Below are 11,678 nucleotides of genomic sequence, written 5' to 3'. Positions count from 1 at the left end.
TTCAGTGTATCTTTTGATCACACTTTGTAAAAAGGAAAATGGGTAATAGGGGTGCTAGACTCGCTCGGCCTTGAGCTCAAGTTCACAAAACCACAGTAAGGAACCATGAGACCAGACACTGGTGCCCTGATATGGAAATGGGAAAGGAGACTGGTGGTGAGGATTCACGGGGATAATCTCATAACTCAAAATTTATGCCATCCAACTTGCAGGAAGCATGATTCTTCTCTTTCTCCTCCACCTCCTACCTTCCCCCTTTGAAGCTTTCCCTGAACCCCAAGTTCTGATGTTTGGGTTAAGTCCCCATTTCAAGAGGGGTCTCAGCAAATATATTTTAAAGAGCCCTAATCCTTCAAATGAGGTAATTCCATAAAACAGTCTGTGTTTTGTGGAAATCAATAATTTCTAAAATATGTGCCAATTTTTCTATTGTTTTGCTTACATTATAACTTTCACATATATTTTTACTCTCTCCTGATCTGGGACAACTAGTGACTGAGCTGAATCTGGAGAGGTCTCTCTAGGACATAATGACACAAAATAGGCTGCTCCTGGTTCTGACTGACCTTGGTGAGTGATGCATCACTCAAAAACTACAAATGTGTGTTCATCAATGACAGTGGTGTAAGGTACAAAATGTACCAACCCTAACAAAGACCTTACACAGCCCACGCCCAGTGGACATCAACGCAGTGAATGGAGCCATGTTTTTAATCCCATATTCTGTGAAAGCAGGAACCAGAGGAAAGACACAAGCCACAGACAAAATGCACTAACTGCGATTTACACAATTTTTAAGTATTGGAGTTCTTTAGAGAAACATTTCACAACCTTGGCTGCAAGTCCAATCACCTGGGGACATCATGTATTTCTTATGTCGGGTCACAAAGATTCACTGTGTCTCTGTCCCAATTCATGTTCCACACCTTCCCACACACTCCATCTCTCTGCTTTTCCATGGCTGTTCCCCACCAGCCCACAGGAAGAGAAAGTTGCTCATCAAGGTGGGTATCAGTTGCCACAGTGCCTGTCCCAGGGGAAGGGCTTATTGGTGTTGATAGCCACGAAGGGCAAGCTGGGTGCAGAAGTGGAAATACAAGCATCAAGGAGCAGGTGGGGAAGGAGTGATGGAGCTCAGAGTTATGCTCATAGCCTTCTCGGAGGACATGGGAAAATTGTTTTTGTTATTATGCAGCTCCTAGTAGAGATAATAGCATGAGTGTCCATAAAGGGCAGGTCTGCTGTGAGTTTCAGTCCCACTACCACCCGTCCTGTACCTAGGCAAGGTCTCCTACAAAAGAGACATCCCACAGTCAGCATGGTTACAGAGATGGAAGCACAGGGAACATAGGAGTCTCTTCCCTGGAAAAATTGTCTGCTTTCCTATGAGTGGAGTGGAAGAGAGGAGTCTGAATGAGTGGATGGTTGGATGGCTGGATGGATGGAAAGATGGATGGATGGGCAAGTGAATGAATGAATAAGGATACTAACAAACTAGTGGGGACTCTGCAAGAACCAGAAAGAGCAGATTCTCATGAACTGGGAAGTTTGCTTTCCTGAACACTCCGCACTTGCAGCCAAATTAAGAGCAATAATGATAAATCCTTTACCATGTGTCACTGGCAGAGACTTCCATGAAAAACAAACAACAGGAGAGTATAAAACTGACAGGGACCCAGAAAGTGCTCTGAGATGCCTTTAATTCCCCTGGTGCTTCACAGACCTAACTACAGACTGACTGTCATTCTCAACAAGAAAAGGATTTTCCGCTGTGAGAAGACAGGAGCTCCTTCCCCGCCTATTTCTGCATGCAGGTGCTGTTCATCAGGGTGAACTGGGAAAACCATGGTCGGGCATCCACAATAAAAGTGCAGTCCACCTGAAAAATGCAATTGCAAGACATAAAATCAGAACAATGTAACACCTGAGAGCACTTAGCATGAAGAACTTAATAGGGGCTCAAGATTCATTAAAAACTACAAAAGGAAAGAAAAGCAAAAACAGTGGACTGGGTAGGGCTTGAGAAGCTCAAGGTTCCACCAGGATGACAGGCAGGGTTACTGAGTCCACACACCTGAGCCCAGGGGCTCCTGAGAGGATGAGTGATGGGGCCATCACCTGCCCCTGAGGAGGTCTCCCAGTTTACAGGATGCTGTACAACCTGAAGCACTTGAGTCCTAGGGAGCCAGCACACTGCCCAGGAGATGGTCCAGGTGGGCATCCACCCACTCAGCAGAAGCTGCAAATCCACCCTGTGGGGACAGAGTCCTGGAGAGCAGTTTCCAGGCTCTCGGCCTCGCATGGAGGGCTGCTGGCTCGGGTGGTGGTGGTCGTTGGCTGTAGCCGGTTGGCCAATTGGCTGCTGATGTAACTGCCGTGACTGTGTTGGTTGGTTAGCTAGTTGGCAGGCAGAAAAGCGGCCGGCGGATCGCGGATCATGTGACTCCTACTTCATGTGTCTCGCCCGGCCGCCAGCGAGAGTATAGTGGTATGACTCCCCTATCTATGGCTCTGTGAGTGTTCCTTTTTGGCCTAGCCATATCCTGCGTTCTTATGTGGGGAGCAGGAGCTGAGACCCCGCGTGACACCCTGCATGACGCACCCCAAGGGGAGTCTTCCCCCAAAGCTGAGATAGGAGCGGGAGACCAGCCCCACTGCGGTCATCACCCTGACTGAGGCCCATCCCCAAGATCTGAGTCCCACAGACCAGATGTTAGCTCTTGGATAATGAACAAGAGCTTGGACTGATGGGACGTGTCCTCACAGCCCAGGAGACTAGAGGGAGAGGTGGGATGAGCACACTAACTAAACAGTCTGGGATCCAGAGGAATGGGAGCAAAGAAAGGGTGAGGACACAGGGAGAACAGCATCTGCTTGAAGCCTAAGGTCTTGGGAAACTTCGAGGCTGGGCACAGGGGACAGGGCTCCATCCTGGGAGGAAGGTCAGGTGGGTATGATCAGGGTGTCTCTGGTCCACTAGCCAAGCTGGGAGCACAGGTTCAGCTCACTGCTCTTCAGGAGCAGCTCTGCCTGCTTTGAATGACTGACTTCACCCTCCAGGGGGGCAGCCCTGGGATCTGGTGGGAGTGGGACCAGGACCTTCATTCTTCCCCAGGAGTGTCCCTGAAGACTTTCCTAAGCCTCCTTCAATAATCCTTCTGTGAGATAATAATAATAATAATAATAATAATAATAATAATAATAATTTTATATATATATGTATATGTATACCATGTTTCCCCGAAAAACATGACCTACCCTGAAAATAAGCCCCAGTTGAGATCTCAGATAGACGCGTTTAGTACGTTATGACAATGTTCCAGAAGAAGATGACATGACTGTAATTGAATAAATGTAGATTGTTGTACATGAAAACATAAGATATCCCCTGAAAATAAGTCCTAATGGGGCAAAAATTAATATAAAACTCGGTCTTCTTTTTGGGGAAACACGGTATATATATATATACTACACCTGCCCCTGATTCTTGGCACAGCGCTCTTTGAATCCCTTATAAATTCCTAAGTGAAAAGAGCACTAGGGGCATTTTGTTCTAGGAGCACTTTTGTTCTAATGAGGTGACTGTAGGTGGGCTTCTGGATGACTCCTGGATGAGAGTTGGTCACCAGGAAAACCACACCATGATTAGAAGCATGGAATTTTCAGCCTTCCCAACCCCATCCTCCAGAGAGGGGAGAGGGGCTGGAAATGGAGTTAATGACCGATCGTGTCTATGTGAAGCCTCCATAAAATCCCCAAAATACAATATTCGGGGAGCTTCTAGGTGGGTGAACACATTTATGTACTGGAAGGGTGACGCACCCCAACTCCATGGGGACAGAAGCTCCTGCACTCAGGAACCTTCCAGACCTCGCCCTATGTATCTCTTCATCTGGCTGTTCACCTGTATCCTTCATCATATCCTTTAATAAACTGGTAAATGTAAGTATTTCCATGAGTTCTGTGAGCTACTCCAGCAAATTATTCAAACCTAAGGAGAGGGTTGTCGGAACCTCAGATTGTAGCCAACTTGGACAGAAAGTGTGGGTAACTGGGGGACCTACTACTTGTGATTGGCTTCTGAAGTGATTGGGGGCAGACTTGTGGGTCTGAGACCCTAACCTGTGGGACCTGACACTGTCTCTAGATAGACAGAATATAATCAATAATGTTGTAAAGATTTTGTAGGGTGTCAGATGGGCACTTGTCTTATTAGGGAGACCACTTCATTGATGGTGTAGATGCCTGACCACTACAGTGTGCACCTGAAGCTGAAGCTGAATAATACTGAATATCAACTATAATTAAATATATACATATTGTCACTGGATATGGAGTACAGCATAGGTAACAGAATCATTGGCATTGTAACAGCTATGTACGATGTCAGAGGGGTAGTAGATTGGGGGAGGAGGGTTATCACTTTATGAGGGGTGTAAATGTCTAATTATTACATTGTTTTGTACACCTGAAACTAAAAAAAAAAGAAACAAAAAGGATTGAGGTAAATTATAGAACAACCAGCTGGTGTCACAGAGAATTGCTTCTTGCTGTCAGAATCTAACTGCCTCCCTACCCAATCTGGTGAACAGAAGTATAAGGAGTGAAGTGTTGTGTGTGAGGAGTGAAGGAGGCACATAGCAGGAATGTGGGTTTTTCCAATACAGCTTCCTTGACATTATTTTTCATTCTCAGAAGATTCGTGATGCTTTGGGGCTGATTTTACTCTCAAACCTTTTTCTCGCCTGGGCCTTCTTGCAAGGGGCAGTTTTCAATATCTTCAGCATATTTTTTACAAATTGTGCGGCCCATCTCCAAGTCCATTAAAAATGTCATTGTCCACCTCTGTCAAGAAGAAATTATAAAACAGCTGCTAAATGTTTGCTTTTCATTATTGAAAAAAAAAAAAAGCCAGAGAATCAAGTTGAAAAGCGAGCAAAACACTAGAATATGCATATACATAGTATATGTGCAATTTCTCTCTAAGGATATAATCAACAGAAAGGCGTCCCTAAATGCACCTAAAGCGTGCACTAGATCTCCCCTGCCACACTCCTCCTGATGGCCAATACCTGGTCGTCACATTGACCATGCCATGAATGTTGGCAGTGGGGGCGGAGGGGGGGCTTCTTGACAGGATGGAAATGAGCCGGCACATGTTGCAGCCACAACTGATATGTGACCAATCTCTCATTCTTATGCCTGAGTAGCTCCCGGACACCAAGAGAATACACGGAATGATTGCTTCTATAGAGAATAGGATAACGGGCATGTTTGTCCTCTGATTACACATCAGAGCTGCACAATCCCTTTCGGGGGTTCTGGGGGCTGGGAACACTCTGTCTCTTCCTGTGGGAGCTGGCTGCACATAAGGGCTTATCTTGCAGACATTCACTGAGATGATATTTATGAGTCAGGTGCTGTCTATCTGTTTATTAGGCTCCTATAAGTAGTTATTAAAAGTTATGATGTCATTTCCTTAAGTAGAGGTCCATGAAAACTGGAGAAGAACTCAAACACAGAGAGAAATCTAGCTAGAAATAAACGCAGGGAGAAACAGCAGACTGATCTGGCATTGTCTGGAAAGCATATTGTTTGGGGCTCATGAATTCCTGAAGGTGACATGCACCAACAAAACACTCAGAAACACAGACACTCATGCATGCACAAACCCCATGCCCGGTCACCAGACCCTGAGCTAGGACGGAACTCAAGGTCTAGGGCAGAGGACTTTGCGGCCTCCGTGGGTACAGGGTTAGGACGCAGCCCAAGGAAAAGGAGATGTCAAGAAATGGGAAAGACTGAGGGAAGCCAGTTCCCTGTGCAGGTGAGGTCTGCCCTCCTGTTCGTCTCTTCCGGTATGTGGTCAGAGGTGGGACCCTGAACATCAGAGTCCTGTGGACATGGTGCCTGGCTCAGGGCTGTTCACGGGGGACCAGAAGCTGGGCACTGACAGAATGCCTCCAGCACAAGTCTCTTACTTCCCTTAAAGTCCTACAACCTACTGCCTCCTTGACCTCCCAGGGGTTCGTTCAGGAATACTAAATGTCATGTGTTCTGCCTAGATTTGTCTTGTCTTCCCCCAACCTTACTCCACTGACTTTTCAGTGATAGAGTCACTGTGCCCAAAGGCAAACACCTGGGGCCCACCTTTCACCCCACTCTTTCTCCCACACCCCACATCAGTGCACCCTACATCCACTTTAAGCAGACCCAGAAGCCAGCACTTGTACTTCCTGGTAACCAGGGGACCATGCATCAGAGTCTCAGCTTGCCCACAGGCTGTGGAGCCCACTATGCCCACAGCATCCAGAGAGATGTTGCTAAACCATCTGAGTGACTTCCTCCCATGGGTTCCCATTACTCTGAGAGTAACATCCTAACTCCTCACTGTGGCCCTGAAGATGCCCCAGCCCTGCTTCCCCATGCACACTCCTCTGTGACACAGGTCCAGGGACTTCTATGCTGTTTCCCCAGACATTTGTGGCTTGTCCTTGTCCAGGGACCTCTATGTATCTGCCTGCCCTTCTTGTCCCCAAACCTCCACCATGTGACTGGGTACTTCTAGGAATGCCCATCATAGAGAGGCTCTCTCTGACTTTCTCCCACACAGCCTGCCTCCCCACGGCGCTCAGTCCCTGCACTGACCACTCTTGTCATAGCCTTCCACTGTTTCCCTCATGAACCTGAGGTCTTTTTGCCTCTCACCACCAACATAACTGTCCCATGAGAACACACATCTGTCTTCTTTGCTACCTCCCACCCAGGCCTGGAAGCACAGTGGCTGTGCAGTCAAGGCCTGATGGCTTCAAGCAGACCACGTCTCAGCATCCTGCTTGCTGATCAGCACAGCACGGCTCCCTGGAGCCAGCCAAGGCCGGCAGTCAGCTCCTCTGTGATGCCCGTGCTCCTTGGGCTTTTGTTTCCAGCACCTAAGGGCTCATCTTGCAGACATTCAATCTCTGCTGTCCTTGCTTCCCTCAGCTATCTTACATGGGAGGCTGCTTTTTTCTCTGTCAAACCACAGCTGAATCTCTGATATTAATTCTTTCCCTTCTGCTATCTTCTTTCCTTCTCTACTTTGTTTTTCAGGGGTTTTACTCATTAAGGAAACAAAACAGAAACAACCTGAAGCACTTGTAACGATACCTTACATTTTAAAAAATATTTACCGAAAACAAAAAACATCCTTTGCTCTTTTTTGCAGACCAAGAATTCACCCTTCCCACGCCGGGTTTCAGGGCTAACACGGAGCCTCAGAGAGGATGGGATGCGCCACTCACCTTGCGTTGGCTTCTCCCCACCCACAGCAGCTTGTAAGCGTACTCATCCGGATGGGCTTGGTTGAATTGAAACATGGCAAATTCCACACACATGGCAAAGAAACTGGAGCTCTTACTAATGTCTACAAAGTTGGAACTGCAGACATGAGGCCCCAGCACAAGGAGCCCAAGAAGCAGAGGTGCCTTCAGGAACATGTTGTCTGATGTCAGCCCTGGTGGCCAGCAGCACACGGGTGGGGGATGGCAGCTGTTGTGAAGCTGCCTCCACAGCTCTGCATCCCACGCAGCCCTGTCCCACAGAATCTCTGAGCTGCTGACCAGTGCTTTATCTAGCTCTTTCTCTCTACTCCCAGCCTTGTCCCTCCTGTCACCACCAAAAAGAAGGCAGAGCAGGAGACATATTTTCCACCCCCTTGTCACATAAGACTACGGCTGCGTTCTCCTGCCCCAGCCCAGACCTGAAAGGACCTGGGTAGGGGGGTCTAAAGCCCACCTTGCTTGCCCTCACAGCAGTGTAGCCCAAGAATAACAGAGTCATAGGACTTCTTAGGAATACCTGTGGGCCCTGAATCCTGGGGATTTGAGCTAAAATCCAAGTCAACCTCGCAACTTGCTGCAGCCACGACCGCAGGGAGCATCGCAAGTGACAGTGCCCATGCTTGGCAGAGCGGAGAAGAGTTTATAATACATGGGGAGGACATACACCCCCAGAAGGGTCACCCCACTATCAGCATGGTTACAGAAATGGAAGCACAGGAGACATAGGAGTCTCTTTCCTGGAAAAGTTGTTTGCATTCCTACGAGTGGAGTGGAAGAGAGGCATGGACAAATTGGAATCTGAATGAGTGGATGGATGGCTGGATGGATGGATGGGCAAGTGAATGAATGAATAAGGATACTAACAAACTAGTGGGGACTCTGCAAGAACCAGAAAGAGCAGATTCTCATGAACTGGGGAGTTTGCTTTCCTGAACACTCCGCACTTGCAGCCAAATTAAGAGCAATAATGATAAATCCTTTACCATGTGTCACTGGCAGAGACTTCCATGAAAAACAAACAACAGGAGAGTATAAAACTGACAGGGATCCAGAAAGTGCTCTGAGATGCCTTTAATTCCCCTGGTGCTTCACAGACCTAACTACAGACTGACTGTCATTCTCAACAGGAAAAGGATTTTCCGCTGTGAGAAGACAGGAGCTCCTTCCCCGCCTATTTCTGCATGCAGGTGCTGTTCATCAGGGTGAACTGGGAAAACCATGGTCGGGCATCCACAATAAAAGTGCAGTCCACCTGAAAAATGCAATTGCAAGACATAAAATCAGAACAATGTAACACCTGAGAGCACTTAGCATGAAGAACTTAATAGGGGCTCAAGATTCATTAAAAACTACAAAAGGAAAGAAAAGCAAAAACAGTGGACTGGGTAGGGCTTGAGAAGCTCAAGGTTCCACCAGGATGACAGGCAGGGTTACTGAGTCCACACACCTGAGCCCAGGGGCTCCTGAGAGGATGAGTGATGGGGCCATCACCTGCCCCTGAGGAGGTCTCCCAGTTTACAGGATGCTGTACAATCTGAAGCACTTGAGTCCTAGGGAGCCAGCACACTGCCCAGGAGATGGTCCAGGTGGGCATCCACCCACTCAGCAGAAGCTGCAAATCCACCCTGTGGGGACAGAGTCCTGGAGAGCAGTTTCCAGGCTCTCGGCCTCGCATGGAGGGCTGCTGGCTCGGGTGGTGGTGGTCGTTGGCTGTAGCCGGTTGGCCAATTGGCTGCTGATGTAACTGCCGTGACTGTGTTGGTTGGTTAGCTAGTTGGCAGGCAGAAAAGCGGCCGGCGGATCGCGGATCATGTGACTCCTACTTCATGTGTCTCGCCCGGCCGCCAGCGAGAGTATAGTGGTATGACTCCCCTATCTATGGCTCTGTGAGTGTTCCTTTTTGGCCTAGCCATATCCTGCGTTCTTATGTGGGGAGCAGGAGCTGAGACCCCGCGTGACACCCTGCATGATGCACCCCAAGGGGAGTCTTCCCCCAAAGCTGAGATAGGAGCGGGAGACCAGCCCCACTGCGGTCATCACCCTGACTGAGGCCCATCCCCAAGATCTGAGTCCCACAGACCAGATGTTAGCTCTTGGATAATGAACAAGAGCTTGGACTGATGGGACGTGTCCTCACAGCCCAGGAGACTAGAGGGAGAGGTGGGATGAGCACACTAACTAAACAGTCTGGGATCCAGAGGAATGGGAGCAAAGAAAGGGTGAGGACACAGGGAGAACAGCATCTGCTTGAAGCCTAAGGTCTTGGGAAACTTCGAGGCTGGGCACAGGGGACAGGGCTCCATCCTGGGAGGAAGGTCAGGTGGGTATGATCAGGGTGTCTCTGGTCCACTAGCCAAGCTGGGAGCACAGGTTCAGCTCACTGCTCTTCAGGAGCAGCTCTGCCTGCTTTGAATGACTGACTTCACCCTCCAGGGGGGCAGCCCTGGGATCTGGTGGGAGTGGGACCAGGACCTTCATTCTTCCCCAGGAGTGTCCCTGAAGACTTTCCTAAGCCTCCTTCAATAATCCTTCTGTGAGATAATAACTGTATATATATATATATCCTGCAGGAGACCCTGTTCGCTGTGCCATTTGTCATGTGAGGTGTCAGCCGGGGTTTCTGCTCCCACTCCCCAAATAAGAATGCAGGATATGGCTAGGCCAAAAAGGAACACCCGCGGAGCCACAGATAGGGGAGTCATACCACTATAGTCTCACTGGAGGCTGGATCCACACGATCTGCAACGTGCTGTCTGCTTCTCTGCCTGCCAACAAACCAACCGACCAACCAACGCAGCCCCGGCAGTTATATATATCTGTGGCTAATCGGCTCACTGGTTACAGCTGACAGTCAACCAGCCACAGCTGACGGCCATCTACTACCTGAGCCAGCACCTTTCCACATGAGGCCAAGAGCCTGGAAACTGCTCTCTGGGACTCTGTCCCCACCATATATATATATTCTGACCCTGAGTCTTGGCACAGAGCTCTTTGAATCCCTTGTAACTTCCTGTGTGATAAGAGCACTAGGAGCATCCTTTGTTCTACAGAGGGGTGTGGGAGAAAGAGTGGGGTCAAGGGTGGGCCCCAGGTGTTTGCCCTTGGCCACACACGTGGGTGGTGACTCTATCACTGAAAAGACAATGGAATAAGGTTGGGGGGAGACAAGAAAAATCTAGGCAGATCACATGACATTTAGTATTCCTGAACCAACCCCTGGGAGGTCAAGGAGGCAGTAGGTTGTGGGACTTTAAGGGAAGTAAGAGACTTGTGCTGGAGGCATTCTGTCAGTGCCCAGCTTCTGGTCCCCCGTGAACAGCCCTGAGCCAGGCACCATGTCCACAGGACTCTGATGTTCTTGTTCTATCCTATGCTAAAAGCACTTTTAAAGGAACATGTCCATACTATTTTCAGTTGCTAGTTCTGGATAATTCTTGTCTGCCCCACAAACACAAGACTAAACTGACACCTAAAATCAAAATCTTGCTAATCAAGAAGCAAGAAATTATACACTCAGTTTTAAAGAAGCAAATATTGTGGAAAAGTACAAAGATTCCTACAGTGTATTGTTGATTACTTATAAAACATGCAACAGAACAATTAGTTATGGTAAAGTAGCAGCTTTCTATCAGCATTGAAGAGCAATCTTATCACTCCCACGAGTAAACTCAGCCTGAATACAACAGATGCCCAGCTTCTGGTCTCATCTTAAGTTCTGCAAACCTAAATCATGATACGTCTGGTTCATGATTTTCAAAACAGCTACACGTGGATAGTTAACATTCACTTGCTCCTCAAAGAATGTGAGCAAAACCAAGAAACATTTCTCTTAAGTAAAAAAGTTGCTCAGAGTGAATTCCAAAAGAATCCAAAAGTGGACTTCAGAAATTTCTCATCTTCTTTGTAAAGGGTGGAATGTGAAAATAAGAAATGTTTAATGCAATTTCTGAAACTAAAATTAGTCAAAAAACAACTTATTAAAAATATCATTCATTCTTAAAATATATGAAAACAAGGGTCCAAAACCAACTTTTCTTGGCATTTTTAGGGTTTATGGAGAAAAACCTCATTAGAATGAATAACTGAAATCTGCATAGCTCACAGGGTGATTGTGAGGATCAAAATATATATGAAAGGTCCTGTAAATAGTAAAGATATTTATGGGCATTGAGTGATTATATTATATTCTCCTCCCTTAATTAGCAGATTTCATTATTTATGGCATTTTCTTTCATAAGGAAATTGAGACTTTTATGAGAGGGTCTACTCACTCCTTTCTAGGTAGGTATCACCTTACTCCTAATTCAGAAAAGGATCAAGTATGTGTGTACTTGTTTTTTTTATAATCATATACAT

At 47.4% G+C, this 11,678-nt stretch overlaps 1 protein-coding gene and 1 pseudogene across 1 annotated transcript; one reads left to right on the top strand and one right to left on the bottom strand.

Annotated features, from left to right (window-relative positions):
* Positions 1-1,798: 1,798 nt before the first annotated feature.
* Positions 1,799-7,478, bottom strand: LOC117015810 (probable cystatin-15). The gene is made up of 3 exons (XM_033094573.1): positions 7,284-7,478; positions 4,735-4,845; positions 1,799-1,879 (listed from the first exon to the last, which is right to left on the bottom strand). The coding sequence occupies exons 1-3, from the start codon at positions 7,476-7,478 to the stop codon at positions 1,799-1,801; spliced, it is 387 nt and encodes a 128-aa protein (XP_032950464.1).
* Positions 7,477-11,229, top strand: LOC117015809 (UPF0711 protein C18orf21 homolog; annotated as a pseudogene).
* The last annotated feature ends 449 nt before the right edge of the window (positions 11,230-11,678 follow it).

Source organism: Rhinolophus ferrumequinum, chromosome 23 (assembly GCF_004115265.2).
Source record: "Rhinolophus ferrumequinum isolate MPI-CBG mRhiFer1 chromosome 23, mRhiFer1_v1.p, whole genome shotgun sequence".
NCBI lineage: Eukaryota > Metazoa > Chordata > Mammalia > Chiroptera > Rhinolophidae > Rhinolophus > Rhinolophus ferrumequinum.
The sequence above is the reverse complement of the archived record's forward strand: the minus strand, read 5'-3'. Positions and strand labels throughout refer to the sequence as shown.